Source organism: Fragaria vesca, linkage group LG1 (assembly GCF_000184155.1).
Source record: "Fragaria vesca subsp. vesca linkage group LG1, FraVesHawaii_1.0, whole genome shotgun sequence".
Taxonomy (NCBI): domain Eukaryota; kingdom Viridiplantae; phylum Streptophyta; class Magnoliopsida; order Rosales; family Rosaceae; genus Fragaria; species Fragaria vesca.
In genome coordinates this window covers 9,704,131-9,722,435 of record NC_020491.1, presented here as the reverse complement: position 1 = coordinate 9,722,435, position 18,305 = coordinate 9,704,131, and the positions used below count along the sequence as shown (strand labels likewise).

At 37.1% G+C, this 18,305-nt stretch overlaps 5 protein-coding genes across 5 annotated transcripts; 3 read left to right on the top strand and 2 right to left on the bottom strand.

Moving 5' to 3' along the window:
* Positions 1-546: 546 nt before the first annotated feature.
* LOC101311412 (protein translation factor SUI1 homolog 1-like) lies at positions 547-2,422 on the bottom strand. The gene is made up of 4 exons (XM_004287881.1): positions 2,386-2,422; positions 2,087-2,292; positions 687-740; positions 547-591 (listed from the first exon to the last, which is right to left on the bottom strand). The coding sequence occupies exons 1-4, from the start codon at positions 2,420-2,422 to the stop codon at positions 547-549; spliced, it is 342 nt and encodes a 113-aa protein (XP_004287929.1).
* A 2,379-nt stretch (positions 2,423-4,801) lies between these two features.
* LOC101311126 (APO protein 4, mitochondrial-like) lies at positions 4,802-7,004 on the top strand. The gene is made up of 3 exons (XM_004287880.1): positions 4,802-4,883; positions 5,240-5,511; positions 5,881-7,004. The coding sequence occupies exons 2-3, from the start codon at positions 5,255-5,257 to the stop codon at positions 6,668-6,670; spliced, it is 1,047 nt and encodes a 348-aa protein (XP_004287928.1). The 5' UTR covers positions 4,802-4,883; positions 5,240-5,254; the 3' UTR covers positions 6,671-7,004.
* A 285-nt stretch (positions 7,005-7,289) lies between these two features.
* On the bottom strand, positions 7,290-8,048 carry LOC101310830 (polyubiquitin 12-like). Its single transcript, XM_004287879.1, has one exon. The coding sequence runs from the start codon at positions 8,046-8,048 to the stop codon at positions 7,290-7,292; it is 759 nt and encodes a 252-aa protein (XP_004287927.1).
* Positions 8,049-10,385: 2,337 nt separating this feature from the next.
* On the top strand, positions 10,386-11,754 carry LOC101310548 (peroxidase 27-like). The gene is made up of 4 exons (XM_004287878.1): positions 10,386-10,607; positions 10,798-10,986; positions 11,082-11,247; positions 11,348-11,754. Exons 1-4 carry the CDS (start codon positions 10,386-10,388, stop codon positions 11,752-11,754), a joined length of 984 nt encoding a protein of 327 aa, XP_004287926.1.
* Positions 11,755-15,990: 4,236 nt separating this feature from the next.
* On the top strand, positions 15,991-17,819 carry LOC101310254 (peroxidase 3-like). The gene is made up of 3 exons (XM_004287877.1): positions 15,991-16,405; positions 16,509-16,700; positions 17,199-17,819. Exons 1-3 carry the CDS (start codon positions 16,196-16,198, stop codon positions 17,775-17,777), a joined length of 981 nt encoding a protein of 326 aa, XP_004287925.1. The 5' UTR covers positions 15,991-16,195; the 3' UTR covers positions 17,778-17,819.
* The last annotated feature ends 486 nt before the right edge of the window (positions 17,820-18,305 follow it).

Below are 18,305 nucleotides of genomic sequence, written 5' to 3'. Positions count from 1 at the left end.
GAAAAGCATTATTAGAGAGCACTTTGTCATATCCCAATAGTTCAAATATGACTAACTCAGTCAGCTCAGCCATCAAAGTTCTCCTTTGCTAGCACTTCTGCTGCATTCTCTATGGTGAATGCTTAAAATCACATGAGTGAATCGAATAAAGGACAATCTCACTTGTGTAGATGTTGAATATGCAGAAACATGGACATCAACATTGTCACATCCAAAAACATTTCAAAGCCGCTAAATCTCATATATGCACCTACTTCCTTATTAAGAAGGAGAGGTGACACCAATCTCATATATAGCAACAAGCAGATCTTTGGAAATATAGAAAATAGACTTGTTATGTTATTTGTATCCACGTTATCCTTCAACATAACACCAAAACCAGCAGAAGGACTAGAAGAAAAACAGAAGTCTTGCATCAGACCTTTATAATTAGGTGAATATAAAGGAACAGATTGTAGCAACATTTAATTTCAGATCATATATTGCTAGCAATCGAACACTGAGGTGGTGCAAACTACATAGGGTAGCGAGTGGTGCTGGTGCTATTCAGAAACCGTGAAGCTTGATATTCTCCTTCTTAACAATGCCGGCCTGTTTAAGAGAACAGGAAGGTGGCCAAATTACAAATATGAAGCAACAACACAATATAATTGATACCTAATTAGAGAGATAGACAAACTAGTTACCTGCACAAGGAAGGAGGAAACATTCTTTCTTTGGTCCCCCTGGAGTTGTATTACCTGCAGCCATGAAACAATGATGTATAAGCTTTGTTTCCGAGGACTATAGATAAAGCACTCAATACTTGCAAAGCTATGGGCAATATCTGGAACAAGGTAATACTAAATGTGCATCAATCTCTGCTCAAGAAAAGAGAAATCCACTACACATGCTGCAAAGGATCGGAGAATTATATCACAACGAGGTAGATAAACCATTCTCAGGGAACCACAACAGCAATGGTATCATATGGTTAATGCACCATGTCTATGCCTGCTTAACAATCATGGTACCAACTGATCGAAGAATTACATAACGGAAATTTTTCTCCAAAAGATTAGACCTTGAATTTTCAAGTTACCAAATGACAGGAACAAACCTAGACTGTTCTGCTAATGATAGCAAAGTATTCAAAGCTACATAGAGAACACAGTCCAAATAATGCATCTTCGATCTAATACTTACTGGAGGGCTACAGACCTGTCCCATTCTTACATCTACTTTTAAGCTTATGCTATTTATGCAACCAATTTCTCAACACATGCTGCAGAACAGTTGTTCACAATTTGAATCTGATTCACTAACTTACTTTGGAATCATGGTGCCACATTTATATACAAAAATAATGCATCTTGAATATCAATCAGACAAGAACAAAACCTGACCTAATCATATATTTACTTTCCAATAATTGCACCAATGGTTCAATGGTTTATGAAGCAGAACAATACCTTCTACAAATCATGAATCTAGATTGACTAAAAGTACAAAAACAAAACTAGCATGGCCAGTGGCGGAGCTATGCCAAGGCCAAAAGGTGCCATGGCTCCCCTTAGTCTTCTAGTTGCTATGTGATTTGAAGCTATGAGCTTATTAACTTGGAGAAAATTCCTAGCTTATTGTGCTTGCTGGCACCCCTAACAAATGAATAACTGTGTTTTTAGGAAGTTACTTCATCATGAAGTAACTTGTTTGTATTCAAGTCTCCCTTATTTTTTTCCGTAATGAATGAATAAATAGAAATGTTATTATGTGGTAGTTCTCCAGGTTCATAACCAGATTAGCTGATAAAAGTTCTAATTGTTTATCTTATCCAGATTTATATTTTTGGGATACATATAATGATATAATTCGTGGGGGCACAATGAATTTTTTTTATAACAGGTCTAGAGGTTTAATTTTCATTTCGGTAACGCGTAACTTTTCTTTTACTACATATATATTGGCCGGCTCCCCTAATTATAAATTTCTGGTTCCGCCTTTGCATGGCCTATCCTAACATTCACTTCCATGATCATGTTACCAATCAAAGAACAAACACAAGAATGCAACTAGAATCGTAATTTACAAAATACGAGGAACAAACCTGGCCTAACTCAGGATCCTGAACAACAGTACCATTACAGCAGAACTCCTTCTTGAGGTCCTTAAGAATCTTGTTGTAGCTGTATTCCTTCTTCAATCCTTGCACCGTGGTCAGGCTCTTCCTCCCGTTACGCTGCTGTACACGAACGTGCACGTATTCTTTTGTCCCGGCACCTGAGTCCTCAGCATTGGCGTCAGCAAAGGGATCTGCACACACATTACACACACCATCCAGTTACACTTGCACATTACATGATAAACATCTATACACATAAGCTTTGATAAGGAAGAGAGCCTCACCAAAAGTAGATGGGACCTGGGTTTCGAGTTCAGACATGAAACTGGACTGTTGGATGTAGATGATCAAGGCAACCAACAATATGATTTCTTTTTTCTCCAAATAAATATCAAATATCAAATCTGCACCACAAGGAAAAATCAGCCAAATTCATATAGCACAATATAACAAAAACCACAGTTTCGTACTTCCAACAATAACATCACAATTAATCTTTGTTCAAGAATCACTGCTTCATGCATGATGATCAAAACCAAAATCAACCATGACCCCAATTACGTAAACATGCAGTTTAGTTTTAAACAAAACCTACCCACAATTTCCACGATACCAAAAGTTCATATGATCAAAACAAAATAGATACAAGAACACGTACAGAGGTAAAATGAAGTTACCTGATTCGAAGACGCGGTAAATATGGATGTAGAGGGGTTGGGAAGAAAAGAGAGAATGAAGGGTGGGTTAATATAGAGGAGACGAAAAGTCGTGAGAACCACACAAACACAAAGTCGGTGTTTACTTATTGTTATCGTAACGCAGAGAATAGCGTACGGCTGGTTGGTTTTTCTTTGGGGGTCGCGGACATCGGCGGTTAGGAGAGGCGCGTGTAATGCACGGACGACTGATTGTAATGCGTATAGTTTAAGCGACGAAAGGCCAAGGGAGCTTTGTGGTCGTTTTCCTTTTTGCGCCAAAACGCACCGCCTTTTTCCGTTTTATAGTTTTCAGACTTTTAATAGGGTTTTCCCTAAACCCAATTTGGGGATCATTTTGTTTTTAAACTTTTATTTTCTTAGCAAATTTCACCGGTATATACTGGAGTTAATCTGGTTTATTATGCTAATTTTCGACAATCCAATTTGGTATATATGCCCTTTAAATTTTTTTTTTTTTAAAAAAAAAGGTTACATGATGTTTGTATCTTGTAGCGTACGTGCATGTTTTTGTTGTGTGTAAAGAACGCTCTCAACGCGATAGAAAACCCTAAGTCCCTAAGAACTAGTTTTTTCACTTCTGCCAAATTACTCGTCCGACGGCGACCAGATCTGTGATGGCATTAAGCCTCACTGGTCTTGGTAGTGTTGCTGGATGGTATCCCATTTGATTTCGAGGGGAAGCTTGATGAGTGTAGAGAAGTTTTCAGGCAGTGTCGACATAGTTTATGGCTTCATCCATGTATGAAGGTTTTAATGGGCTTCTTCAAATCCCGCGTGGTTCTAATCGATGGTGGACCGGAAAAAGTCTCTTGAATGTGATATGAACCAGACGAATCTCTTGGGCTTAGAGTTAACTAGCCCATTAGGCCCTCGAGTCTTATGTGTTAAACTACATTTTTTAACTTAGGTCCAACTCTATGTTTTCAGCTTTGTCTAATTTACAATAAATTCATGTATTATGAAACTAAGCACCTTATATGAACTAAGTTTGTTGTGTTGTGATCACTCAACATGCAATGAATGGTGCTAATATGCCATGTCCTTAACTTGCCCTCGATATGACAAAGGAATATATGTATTCGTGTTATTATGGCTTGAGTAATGAAATTATTTGTATGGCCCCATAAAAAAATTGTTGTGTATTCGATTGTGCTAAAAGTTAGAATGTTAAATAGCTTAGAGCCTTAAAATGTGAGGTGATCACATGACTAAAAACAAGCCCTGAAGGCCCTAAAGACCGGCCGGTTTTGGTCGGTCTAGGCTTATGTCCATCCTAGTTTTTTTCAGATGGAGGAATTACCATATTTTTGGTTCATCCGGTCCCGGACCCTTCAAAACAGTGGCCAGTCCGGTCCCAATCCCAACCTTAGCGGGAGTTGGTTTGAAAAAACTCGCCCCGCACCGCACTGTGCATACCGCTACCAATGTTTACCTGAAAACTTTTGCCATTTACCAAAACAACCTCAAAATCCATTCAAATGAGGACTCTTAAGTTGATGACTTCATTGTTTCACCTACTTTTCCATTGCATATTAAAATCTCAATCGTTTAGTTTATATGTATATATAAGTAGATCATGTATGCAAATTTTCAGCCAAATTGAAAATAATTAAGATATTCGTAAATGTGATTTATAAATTATGAACTTGAACGGTTGATATTTGACAGATTTGATTCGTCTATTGATTTGATCTAATTCGATACCTTAACGATCACCAATTTAATTAAAATTTTACATAAATGATCTTCTCATATAGACTTACAAACTGAACGGTCAAGATGTCAAAATATGATCGAAAAATTGGTTTTTTAACTAATTTACCGAAAAGTCCTTAGCTAAGAACTCCCGGCTTAAATTCCTTTTTAACGAGCACACCCTTAGGTTAAAGATTAGTTGAGAACTACTCCTTTAAAACAAATGAGGGTACTTCAGTCAGTCCGCCCATAAACAACAGAACCGAGAAGCCGTTGTTCCGCTCGGCCATCTCTTCCGCTTCAGTTCTTGTTCTTCTGATACATATACCGATATACATAAGAGTGCCTTAACTGCCTTCGCGATTCAGGTGCTTTCTTTCTCTTTTTCATTTCTTTATGTTGGCAATTCGTTGTTTTGGCTACCACTGATTGATTTCAAATTATAGATATCAATTTTTCGGCCTATAATCTTCTTCTTCCTTTTTTTTACACAAAGTTGCGCGTTGAGATCTGCCCTTTACTTTTTCTGCTTCATAACTTAAAAGGGTTCTGTGCATTTTGTATGGAATTGGGTCATGGTGAATTGTGTTAGATAATGAGTAGAAGTAATGTCAATATGTCATGAATCGATTAAAGCTTGTTACTTTTGCAAGAAATGTGGTTGCTTTTATATATCTGCTGTTCTAAGCTTGTTACTGAGTTTGTTTGGACTGGTTTACTTTAGGCATAACAATAAGGTATGGCGGTGAGGAGAAAATTGGGGGAGAGTTTGAATATCAATTGCAAAATGATGTCGAGATTTTCAAGATATTACAGCTCAAAAAAGGTGGACTTGAAGAAGATGAGGCCTATGATTCTGAAGAGAATCCAAGATCGAGCAAAGGACTATCCGGTGCACAGGATGATACCAGTGGCTGAGGAAGTCCTGAATTCCCGGAGGCTTCTTATCCAAGGTGTGTCTACCCTCCTCAAAGCGGTCCCAGTTGTGGCCTGCAAGTAAGTCGCTCATCTGCCAAGGGTAAGGGTGTGTATTTCTTGAGTTGTGGGGATGGGATCTGTATGTTTTCAACTACTTGCCCTTTGAATTTATAACTTTTCTATTACAATGCTATATGTTTATTTCATCGAAGTAGATCAACTTAAATCTGTGCATTCATGTACTGAATGCCTATGTTATCTGGCAAATCCAAGGAAATGTTGGATCATTGAATTGAGAAAATGGCTGTCATTTAGTTGAATAGATACCTACGAGGGGTATCTCTGGGTGTTTTTTTTATACCTTTACCGGACTATATGCATTTTATTATCTATTGTCAGTGAACTGTAAGCATTTCAAGATTGAACTGGTATCTATAATTTTCACAGGTTCTGTCCAGAAGTATACATTGGCGATAAAGGGCACTTAATTCAGACTTGTCCTGGTTTCAAACGTCGTGGCAGAAATCGGGTTCATGAGTGGATAACTGGTAGTATGAAAGATGTACTTGTTCCAGTAGAGGCATTTCACTTGAAGCACATGTTCCAGGATGTAATCAAACATAACCAAAGGTTTGATTATGACCGAGTTTCTGCAGTTGTTGAGCTGTGCTGGCAAGCAGGGGCAAATGATGAAAATCTGTATTCTGGTACTTGGGACCCAGAAAATGATTGTGTTGCTCTTGATGGAGCTGAGTCCTTGTCACCTGCTGAACTCACTCTGGTTGCCAATGGAACTTTGAGGGCCTGGGAAGTACTTAGAAATGGTGTGAAGAAATTGTTGATGGTTTATCCAGCAAAAGTGTGTAAAGACTGTTCAGAAGTCCATGTTGGGCCATCTGGGCATAAGGCGAGGCTGTGTGGACTTTTTAAGTATGAGCGTTGGCAAGGAACCCACTTTTGGAGAAAACCTTCTGTAGATGATCTTGTTCCTCCAAACATCGTATGGCGGAAGCGGCATCAAGATCCTCCTGTGCTTTTGAATGAAGGAAAGGGCTATTACGGGCATGCTCCAGCAGTAGTAGAACTATGCTCACAGGCAGGTGCCGTTGTGCCTACAAAGTATCATTGTATGATGAAAATGGATGGTTTAACTGGAAATGTAAATCAAGGTTTACCTCCTCCGCCATTTAACCAGACAGAACCATACAGGGTGCTCCATCTGAAAAATCATGTTTAAATGCAGTTGATACCGTGGGAAGTTGATTTCCAGAGGAAGCTCCCTTATGTACAATTACTTAACTGAGATGGATAGTAATCTAAAGTGGAAGTTGAAGCCTCAAAGAAGCTCCCTATGACATTCTGATATAGATTATTCACACCTATTGTAGCCATCTGATTAATGGGGATGGAGTCTGAAATGCTATCCGCATCTATATCATTTCTGATTACCTTGACGATTGGTCCAGCCTTCTGTTTAACACATACATTAGCAAGGATATTCCATTAACAATCAAACAATGAGTTATGAAGATAGCTCAGTGAAAATGGCCAGTGTTACACTATTACTTGGAGCATGTGAGAGCTGAGAAAGTTCCGTTTTCTGAGGGATGGTTTCTTGAAAGTTGCTCCAGAAAACAATGAGCCAAGACTGAAAGCAAAGGCTGGTGCTAGAGTCATTGGAAATTAAAATAAGCCTCTGGTACACGGTGACATTATAGATGGTTAATACTTGATAGAAAATGATAATAACTGAAATACTAGCTGCAGTTAATGTAATTTTTACTCTTCTATAGGTTTTCTATTATAACTAGTTCAAAATTTGATTTTCAGCTTTTCCACTTTACTCTTCTTGCATATTAATATCCACTGCGATAGACAGTCCCTTTAAATACATATATAGAATCTCCATCTTCTACACCATGCCACTTGAGGCTACAATTATCACGCATGGTCCTCTGCTTGTGTATGAACAAATAATCATCAGCAGGAAGAAATTTACTGCTCAAAAGTAACAGCCTCAAGTCATTAACTGTGCTTGAATCCTCCATTTTCAAAGGAATACTTGCTGAATTAAGTAAACTCGAGGAAGTTTGTACCACTATACTCAGTCTTCTTGAGGGAGGGCCGTCTCTGAGACAATTCATGGTCTTGAGGAACAAAGCAATCTCAGAAAATTCGCATATCCCGTACTCACTTAATTTGCGAAAATCTTCTTCCAACTCAATTCCAGAAAAGAAGAGTGAAATTCTTTTGATTGGTGTACCTTCAATAATGTGGATTTTTTCTTTAAGACTACCAACTGTCTCTGTTTTGAATACCTCTAACTGATGTTGTGCTGTTGAAGATTTTACGATAATCTGAATCTTACTGGACTGATTTACATGAGGTTCCATACATTTGATGGTGAGATTAATTTTCGTACCTTCAGTGACAATTGGATAATCTTCCATGTCTAGTCCGTCTTCTAACTCCCATTCAGACACTGCAAGGGTTTGTGAAGCCGCGGGGACACCCAAGAATTGTTCCACCTTCCTTTTGATGTCCAGAACAGGTTCTTTCAGACCCACTTCTATGGTGAATGCATGTCCCCAGGTATCAATAATGATGACTCTCATTGTGTGACTGATTTAGTTTTTTCCTTGCTCTGTAAGGGTATGAAAAATAAGAATAAGAACACTGGAGGTAAAAAGATGGGTTTTGTGCTTTTATGTGCCAGCCAAACATGAAATTGGTTGAAACTTATTTCTCCCAGACCGGCTTTTAAGTTCAGAATTGATGGATAAAATTTAGATCCCAGAGTCATGTAAAACATACGAGTATTCTCATCATACCATTTGTATGTGGAATTCATTTGGTATGTATTCTCAACTCTGATAATGTGCACTTTTAGTCATGAAGTATACACTGCTAGTTGGCAGCACAACTAAGCAAGATGATTGCCAGGATTCAGAAATTAGTTACCACTGTCAAAATATCTAACCAAACTCTGGACTGACGATGCTAAAACTGAACCAAGATCCCTTTTTCTTTTTCTTTTTTTCTTTATATTTTTTTTCCGCGTTTCTGAGAGGACACTGAATCTTATAACAGAAAAAAGAAAAAGGAAAAATAGTTGAGCAGGGAGGGAGAATTTGAAGTTCATCAGTAGTAAATTGACACTACTGACACTGATATACAACTACATGTAGTTTTGATGATTCAACGAGTTAAATATGTCCTTAACACGGTGCGATGATTGTTAATTTATTTTTGATCTTACAGTTTTTTGTTTTTGGCTAACAACAGGTTAATAAAAACAAATAACAAACAAGGAATACAAGTTTCTAAACCCCATCAAAAGTTCAAAACCACCAGGAACAAGCTCCTGAGAAAAACCGGAAAGGCATGGGAAGCATCAGAATATATACAACAACTAAATCCTTTCTTTTTTGGTCAAAAACTCAGTTTTTCTTTTTGATCTTACAGTTTGGTGATTCGGAAGCCGCGTATTGGTTGGAGCTGGCCAATTATCAGCCAACTACAAATATTTTAGTGATGAACTCAGAGTCATGGGTTCGCAATAGCAGCTGTTACCAAATTCTGAGACTTTGTACAAAGAATACTGTATGCCATCAACGTTTCCTATCTTAGAAACAATATATAGATATATCCTTTGAGAATATTGCTAGGTCATCAATGGCTGTACATATAGATATATAACCTGCAAGTTACATTAGATTGATGCCTGTCAATCTTTGACTTTGTTTTCAGATTCATTCAAGCCTTCGTGCTGTTCATTTTGAACCAACTGGAATATTATACTTGCTCTGCGCAAGTATCATATTCCCAGAAATGGAACAGGATGTTTCCTCATGTCTTAAATATAGGTATTTGCTAGAATGCGCTGAACAATTAAGCGTGTAATTTAATCTTCTTGATTGATGGAGTTGCCTATATCTTGGCGAAAATTTTAGACCTGATCTTTCTGTAGGATGATGTCATTTTATCCTCCAGAAGGCAATTGTCTTTTCACGAACCACAGTGAGCAATCAATCCTTGATGATCATAACTAGAATATCTATGTTTGATGAGTGTCTTGAAATAATTTCATTGACTTCATGGAAAAGATTGTTAAATGCAAACAGTGTTTATTAAATTTAGAATCTCATTTGTTCAGACGAGCATGCATGTTATTCAGGGGGTGAAGGTCAACATGTATTTTTAGCTAAATACTTATTATTGATCTGGCTTGGATATCATATTATGTTGTACTGGAAAAACAAGTTGTGAATATTCTTGATTCTTTCAATTGCTTCCTGCAATGCACTTCTGTATTTCATCAAACAAATTTAGTTCGACTTTCCTTACTCCCCCAAATCCCCCAACAATATTGCTGCTTTGTTTCCCTTGCTCTTTCGTCAAATAGTTACCTTCAACTTTTATCTTTTGAAACTTCTGATGTTTCTGTTTACTGTAAAATCTATGATGCGCACAAGTTATAGGACAAAGGTGAAACACATATATGGGGAAATTTAAAGGCTAATAAGTTGAGAAACAGACTCAAAGTTTCATCCTATCAAATCTGTACGTACTCATTTCTTAAAAGGCTTTGCTCTTTCAGAAAATCGAAATTAAAGACATTTGTGGATTACAGCAACTGAAAATACCTATTTTCTTAGAAACTGGGTTGGTGAAGCTTATCTTTCCTCATCTATATATGACTCTATATAACCCTGATTATATTTTCTCATCTCTATCACCATTCTTATTATATTTTGATAGGGGGAGTTGTCAACTCGTGCTCCATGTCTTATCGTTTCAACTTTCAAGAACTATAAACAAAATTTATAAAATACTATGGTACAGTTTGTTGAAGACAATTCAAAGGCCTTAGAAGTGCTATAAAAGCCAGACATATATCTTATAGCATCATATCTCACATCTAAATTGTTCTCTACGTCTTCCTAAAGACAATGGCTCATACTCAAAAGCTTGTCTGGTTTATTTCACTTCAACTCCTGCTTGTTCTGTTTGCCTTAGACTCCACTACTAATGCACTGCAAGTTGGGTTCTACAAGTATACATGCCCACATTTAGAGGATATTGTCCATTACACTACCTATTACTACGTATCTCGGACACCAACTCTTGCTGCTCCTCTGTTAAGAATGCATTTCCATGATTGTTTTGTTAGGGTATGTATTTAACTGGCTGCAATAGTTTTTGTCTTGCATACACAAATAAGTATGATTGAAGAATATTTATAATGCAATAAACACCATTAGAAGTACCATTGTGTTTTTATTAGGTGCATGACATTCAATTATTGAGTACTACATTCATTTTGAGGAGTTCCTGCTTATTAAATTTTGGTTAATCTTGCAGGGTTGTGATGGCTCTGTGCTATTGAAATCAACAGCAAAAAATCAAGCCGAGCGAGACGCAATCCCAAACCAAAGCTTAAGAGGGTTCCAAGTCATAGATGCTGTAAAATATGCAGTAGAAAAGGCGTGCCCTGGTGTTGTTTCTTGTGCTGATATCTTGGCCCTAGTAGCCCGCGACGCAGTCTTAATGGTACCAAAACATGTTCATCCACATAATTCGCTTTTTTTTTTCTTTCAGAAGTTTGTTTAACAAGAAACTAAAATAGCCATTTATTTTTCTTCTAGCTTCATGGTCCATATTGGGAAGTTCCTACCGGACGAAGAGATGGAAGAGTGTCAATAGCCTCGGAAGCCTTGACAGGCTTACCACCTCCCTTTGCTAACATAGCTCAGCTCAAAGGAATGTTTGCTTCAAAGGGTCTAACTGTTAAAGACCTAGTGGTCCTATCAGGTAGTGATCAATATATTTTGTTCAACATCTGTTATTCATTGTTCCTTTTCTTATGCTTCAAGAAACTTAAATTCACTCGAGCTCCTTTGATTCTAACTAGGAGGACACACCATTGGGACATCTCACTGCTCATCATTCTCCAATCGTCTATACAATTTCACCGGTAAAGGAGACACAGACCCCACACTGGACCGGAATTACATCGCTCAGTTGAAGATCAAATGTAAGCCGGGGGATGCAAACACACTTGTTGAAATGGACCCTGGAAGCTTCAAAACATTTGATGAAGATTACTACACTCTTGTTGCCAAAAGAAGAGGACTTTTCCAATCTGATGCAGCTCTTCTAGATGATATCGAGACGAAAACCTACGTGACAACCCAAGCCATCACTCATGGAGCCACCTTTGCAAAAGATTTTGCAGCATCAATGGTGAAAATGGGTAACATTGGTGTCCTCACAGGCAAAAATGGTGAAATAAGGAAGCAATGTGCTTTTGTCAACTGATGATAATTTTTATTCGTCTGTTTTCTTTTTGTTTCGGCTGGTGAATGAATTTGCAAGTGTAAATTTAAAGTTGTTTGTTTGATGTTGTAACAATCTGTTCATCTGTTGTTTATTTTGCTGAAAATAAATCGTGTATGGCTAATGGCTATTTGCCACATTATAATTTTCTCATCAATCAAAATCTTTTTCTTTTTATTTCAAAGAAAAAATCTTTTTCTTTTCAGAAGTTTGCCTAGTAATTCATATTTGGCCAGGAACACTTAGCTTGTCACCTCTGTGCGTGCCGAGTATCTCCTCCTTCATGATCAATATCTCTGTGCCGAATATCTCCTCCATTGGAGCTTTCTCGTTTTCTTTGTAATTATCTTTCATACCGCAGCAACTGGGGCAGAACTGCTGCAAAAGTGCTTTCAAGTTTCGAATTATAATCATCAAGAGCTCCAAGAACATCGATGCATGTGAAGAAATGAAGGCGATTATAAGTTTCCCAGAATTATCTGCGAGTAGTATAAACATCAGCGAATAGCCAATGTTGTTGACGCCAACTCTGACACCAGAAATGATAAGTTGATCTTCAGCATCCTGATGTCTGATTACTACCCGATCATGGATTCATGGTGTACCAGAAATGATAGGTACAGAGTCAGTGGCGGGCGCACAAACTTTTCGACGTGGGGGCAAAAAAACCATTTCATACGGTACCCATGTCTTATCCTAGTGCAGAGTTGCCTTCTTCTAGAGTAGGGTGAGCGTTGGTGCCTTGGTGGTGTGTTGTTTACTGGGGCTCTTAACACAGATGACCAATATAAAATGAATTCCCCTTGGACTGTGTGGTTAAAGAGAAGATGAAAGGATGTGAGAGTTACTTTGATATGATTGTGGGGGCAAAAACTTTGAAAAAACATCAAAATACGAAACCCAGCAGCGTCAGTTCGGCAAAACTGAAATCCGACTGGGCGCAGCTGCACCCAGCGGCCCCTACGTGCGTCCGCCAGTGTACACAGTACGTGCATGAACAAGCGACCTCTTTCCGCTTGTTACTTTCTGTATTCGTATTTGATTTGATCTGTAACGTTAATTTATCTTATTCTCCAGATCGAAGGCATAATTTGTCGGTTCAGTTTGCTAAATTTGTAACATATTGTTACCACCACATAACACATCGTGAACTCATACACTTATCTTTAGCATCTCGATCTGTTTGATTTATGCCCTCATAGGAACAAATGTTACATGCATGATGCGTGCATTGTATTATTAAAACTTAATTAGTACATCAATCATCAATATGCATGAGCTAGCTAGCTAGCATGCATGTTACTTTGGGACTAAGGTGAACACACATCTCTAATCGTTGATTCTGTTAATATATATATGGCATGGCAATCCAGTTGTTGAGATGGGAATAATCCATAATTTTTTCGATTCTTTTTTATTCTGCTAAGTCGAATTTTCGTTCCTCTTTATAATTTTTTAAAATACCTACATGCATACGATATTCATATTTATTGATATGATAACAATTTTGTTACCAATAAAGTAAATTGAGTCATAATTTGAGCAATTTGGTTCTATTAGTGGTAATTACTCAATCTATAGTTTTTTACAAGTTTATAAAGAAACTGTTTTGGATATAGTAACTTGGTTTAATTATATGTAAATGTATTGGTAAATTCGTTGCCAATGTTGTAAATTTGGTTCAAATAAATAGTAATTATTTAGTGATAAATAAGGGTATGTGATACATATAGACATAGACGACCCCTTCCCCTAAGGGATTCACTTCGATCTCTAGCTTTCAAGCACTCATGGAGTCATGGATGAAATGCTTATAAGTTCAAATCATCGAAAAAATGCTTATAAGTTCATACTATAGGGATTTTGTTAATCGTAATTATCTGATCAGCTCATCTGATTTGGTCTTAAACTCTTAATCAGCAGGGCACGTACACCATTGGAACATCAATATCTCATTGTGGATCCTTCACAGCTCGATTGTTTAACTTCACTGGCCGCGCGCGGTGACACAGATGACAGATGACAGATGACAGATGACAGATCCAAGTTTGGACAAAAATTACACTGCTAAGTTGAAGATCAAATGCAAGCCATATGCCAGGAGACACCACTATGTACCATGCACCATTGTTGAGATGGACCCAGCTAGGAAGCTTCAAGAATCAAGACGATGAAGATAATTACTACACTCGTCTCTTTTTGAAGTTTGTTTGTATATTATTCTTGTAATAATCTTGCGTTGTTCTTTCCAAAAGGTTGCAGCCAATTGCAAATTGGGTTGCATAGTGAAGTCATGAGTGCAATTCCATGGTGGAGACTTCACCATCTCCTCTATCTTTTCAATAATTTTCTGAGATACAAATCATTGTAGGTCATTTCCTTTGAGCAAACAAACACATCATTACCAAAAAAAAAAAAACATTTTCGGACCATGAATAGCTCGGCGATATTATGTGACAACTGAGTATAATTAGTTTCTCACCTTAGTTATGATCCTGATTACTATAGCTTCTTCGATCAAAAGAACGATTGTCTCTGCTCCAATCTGGTGTATTATTAGGTGGAGTTAATCTTTTTATGGTCATTGCCATATGTTAAAGAACATTCTGATATATTCGATCTCACTCTCTGGGGATTTTGTAGTGTTCCATTGTTATTATAGTAAGCATTCGAGCTGTAGTACGTAGAGGCAAAATAAGGGAAATAAAGGGTCACAGACAATTTCATTATTACAGTTGGCCAACTTTCTGATTCTGTTCGATCATTTCATTATTCTGAACCAATCTGGTCTCCACTTATATAACAGAATAATTTTAGAGTCGTTTTAAAGCAAAACAAGTTTTTATTTTTATTATTATTATTATTATTTTTTATGTTGAATGATCTAGGATAGGTAAATAAATTGCCTATCAATCTATTTTATTAATAAAAGAAAAAGAAATAAAAGAGGGGATCAAAACTAAAACCTTCCGAAACAAATGACAGACTAACTGAAACGAAACTGAGACATACCTCTAACCAGTTGTTTAATATTTGAATCAATGATATACATATTAGAAATTTAGAACCAGCGTTTGTGTGCTTAAGAATTTGACAGGCTAGCTGAGTAGCTAACAAAGATTTATAGTCATCTGGTGCAGAAATGCAGAATCGCTTTACTTCTTTTCTAAACTTTCGTTTTCTTTCTCAATAACATTATTAAGTTGAACTTCAACAATTGAAAGATATAAAATGAAATGGTCTGGTGCTTAATTTAAAAGCTTGATTTGACGCTTCTTTTTTTTTATAATTTTTTTTATTAATAACTCACGCATCATATATATGTCAATGAGGTTTGAACCCATGACCTTAAAGTTGTCAGTTAAACACCTTAACCAACCAAGTCACGGCTCACCGATAAGTTTAATTTGACGCTCCAAAACATCGCAATTATGGAGTCTAATACATCATTTACATAATAATTGTCATGAATAATACATTCCATTATTCCTTAAACAGGAACTCTGGATCGGACTAGAACACACAACAGAGGATAAGACAGATGCACTCTGTTCATTTCTTTTTTCTTTCTGATTTTGTCATTCCTTGCATAGTATTCCAGGCTTCTTTATTAAGCAACTATGCAGGTGGCAGCAGATATCTAATTATTATTAAGAGAACTGGAACAGTTGAATTATGCGAATGTGATACCTAGCATTGCTGGTATAGGAGCAGGTAATTATACTCACCAAATCCACATTAGAGTAGATATCATATAGCAGCCACAGCCAATTTGGAGTGAAGGTAATCTCTCGGATGTGAAAAGCTTTCCGGACAGATCAGCTAAGATCGAGATGGAAATAATAAGGCATATTTAGAAGGTCTATTAGACTTCTAAATATTCTTTATTATGGGTTCGAGTCCTCTATCCTTGAGTTCTATTCGTTTGTCCTAGTTCGTGACCTCTATCTCTTGTGGAGGTTAAAGATTCGTAAATGGAAGTGTTAGCTTCATATACATTGTTGGATCATTTGGTCTCGAATTTAAATTTTAGAACATTAATATTCTTCGGGATGATATTTTTTTACCATGAAAAAGAACCATTTTAATGGTGGCTTTTGACCATAAAGATGTGCGTTGTCACACTCGTCAAACATAATCCACTTTCAAAATGAATACCATTGCTGTTTGGAACTTACTTCATTGTGACTTTGTGAGGTATAAGCCTAACTACTCATATAATTTATTATTGTATAGAATATGTTGAAAGCATTGCCAAAAGAACATGTTAGTTGGGCTAGCTGGATTATTTTCGTCACCTTCCTTTTTATCTTGCAGCTCAGGTTGAGATCTATAAATCTCCTAGCACAGTACTGGAATCCTCAACTCGTCAAAGTTGCTTCTTTGGGATCAAGTACGTACCGGCATCGCATTGTTGATAAAGATGGGAGGAATTCGAGTTTCTGGGATTTTAGCTGTGTGTCTTCTGTTCGTTATAGGATCTACTGATGCTCAGTTGCAGTTGGGTTTCTACACCAAGAACTGCCCAAAAGCGGAGAAGATTGTGAAGAACTTTGTCGAAGAGCACATTCGAAATGCTCCATCACTTGCAGCAGCACTCCTTAGAATGCATTTCCATGATTGCTTCGTCAGGGTGAGTTCATGTCCGATATATATCTTCTCCATTTAAAACATGTATTTTCTAAGCTATGCTAAACTAGTTACTAATTTAAGTTAATGGCTTGCTTTCTTTACAGGGCTGCGATGCTTCGGTGCTTGTGAACTCAACTTCGAGCAACACAGCTGAAAAGGATGCTACCCCAAATCTAACACTGAGAGGGTTTGACTTCATTGACAGAGTAAAGAGCTTAGTTGAAGCTCAATGCCCTGGAGTAGTTTCGTGTGCTGATGTTATTGCTTTGGCAGCAAGGGATTCCGTTGTAACCACAGTAAGTTCTGTAACCATCAAAACGTACCAAAACCAAATAAAACACTTTTGTTTCTTAAGAGAACCTACTTAAATTTGTTAGACGTTTATCTCTTTAATCTGGCGTATTGAACACTTTTTCTTCTCCGAACAAGGTTATTTTTGTCCCACTTGGTTTTTCTTACCTGACAAAGATGAATTGAAATTTAGTCCTTGTCATTTTATTTTAATCTGAGTGAACCTTAAAATCACGATTTTTCATCCAAATAGTTATTCTGTCAATTTTCTCAGTTAAATTGCTGACGTGGCCGTTAAATTGCTGACGTGGCCTTTAACAGCCACGTCAGTAATTTAACTGAGAAAATTGACGGAAAGACTATTTGGATGAAAAATCGTGACTTTAAGAACCATTCAGATTAAAATAAAACCACAAGGACTAAACAGATGTTGACTTCAAACCACAAATTAAGACTATACAATATTTAACCCATAAGGTTTTTAACGGTTAATTATGCTGCAGGGAGGTCCCTTTTGGAATGTTCCAACAGGGAGAAGAGATGGGGTGATCTCAAAATCGTCAGAAGCTTTAGCAAGCATCCCATCCCCATTTAGCAACTTCACCACCCTCCAAACAAATTTCGCTAATCAGGGGCTTAATTTGAAGGACTTGGTCTTGCTCTCTGGTGCTCACACCATTGGTGTCTCTCATTGCACATCGTTTACAAATCGTCTTTACAATTTCACTGGAAAAGGTGATCAAGACCCAGACTTGGACAGTGAATATGCAGCTAATCTGAAGGCAAAGAAATGCAAAAGTCTAAGTGATAACACAACTATAGTTGAGATGGATCCTGGGAGCCATAGGACATTCGACCTTAGCTACTACGCACTCTTGCTCAAGAGAAGGGGGCTTTTCCAATCTGATTCGGCTTTAACAAAAAGCTCAACCACTTACAACTATATCAAGCAGCTCATTCAGGGTTCGAGTCCAAACTTCCATGCCGAATTTGCCAAGTCTATGGAGAAAATGGGTCGGATTAATGTTAAGACGGGTTCATCTGGTGAGATTAGGAAGCATTGTGCAGTGGTGAATAGCTAGAAACCTTTGTTCATGTACCACACTGTCAACTTTTCCGTGTGATTATCTATCTGTGTGTGCATTTTGACATATCGGTTTGTCTGAATAAATGAGAGTCTTTCAGAGTAAGATCGATCATAATGTATTTGCTATAGCAAACAAGTTAAATTATATAAAATGTTTATGTCTCTCTATCAATTCATGCTTTAGAAGCTATAATATATATGGTGGTATATATATATATATATATATATATATGTTCCAAACAATGTTACAGACCCGGATATGAGATTTTCAGATCTGAGTCGAACTTTTAAAGAGTTGAAGAATCGAACAACTTTAGCACATTATTAAGAGTTGCAAGACCAAATCTCAACAAGTGCATGAAAAACGCCTATTGATTTCAAATGAGACTTGTGAAAAGATAACGATGATAAATGAGTATGTAAATACATATCATTATATGTTAAAAGAGGTAGCTAGGTTACAATGTGCATATATTATCGCAACATAAAATCAAAAATAAAATATTAAGTTCTATGACCGGCC

Coding starts and splice junctions, on each gene's coding strand:
- LOC101311412 (XM_004287881.1), bottom strand. CDS start 2,422: ATGTCTGAACTCGAAACCCAGGTCCCATCTACTTTTG. Junction 2,293..2,385: donor CCAGGTCCCATCTACTTTTG/GTGAGGCTCTCT, acceptor ATGTGTGTGCAG/ATCCCTTTGCTGACGCCAAT. Junction 741..2,086: donor AGGATCCTGAGTTAGGCCAG/GTTTGTTCCTCG, acceptor TCATGGCTGCAG/GTAATACAACTCCAGGGGGA.
- LOC101311126 (XM_004287880.1), top strand. CDS start 5,255: ATGGCGGTGAGGAGAAAATTGGGGGAGAGTTTGAATATCAATTGCAAA. Junction 5,512..5,880: donor GTCCCAGTTGTGGCCTGCAA/GTAAGTCGCTCA, acceptor TAATTTTCACAG/GTTCTGTCCAGAAGTATACA.
- LOC101310830 (XM_004287879.1), bottom strand. CDS start 8,048: ATGAGAGTCATCATTATTGATACCTGGGGACATGCATTCACCATAGAA.
- LOC101310548 (XM_004287878.1), top strand. CDS start 10,386: ATGGCTCATACTCAAAAGCTTGTCTGGTTTATTTCACTTCAACTCCTG. Junction 10,608..10,797: donor TCCATGATTGTTTTGTTAGG/GTATGTATTTAA, acceptor TTAATCTTGCAG/GGTTGTGATGGCTCTGTGCT. Junction 11,248..11,347: donor AGACCTAGTGGTCCTATCAG/GTAGTGATCAAT, acceptor GATTCTAACTAG/GAGGACACACCATTGGGACA.
- LOC101310254 (XM_004287877.1), top strand. CDS start 16,196: ATGGGAGGAATTCGAGTTTCTGGGATTTTAGCTGTGTGTCTTCTGTTC. Junction 16,406..16,508: donor TCCATGATTGCTTCGTCAGG/GTGAGTTCATGT, acceptor CTTTCTTTACAG/GGCTGCGATGCTTCGGTGCT. Junction 16,701..17,198: donor GGGATTCCGTTGTAACCACA/GTAAGTTCTGTA, acceptor ATTATGCTGCAG/GGAGGTCCCTTTTGGAATGT.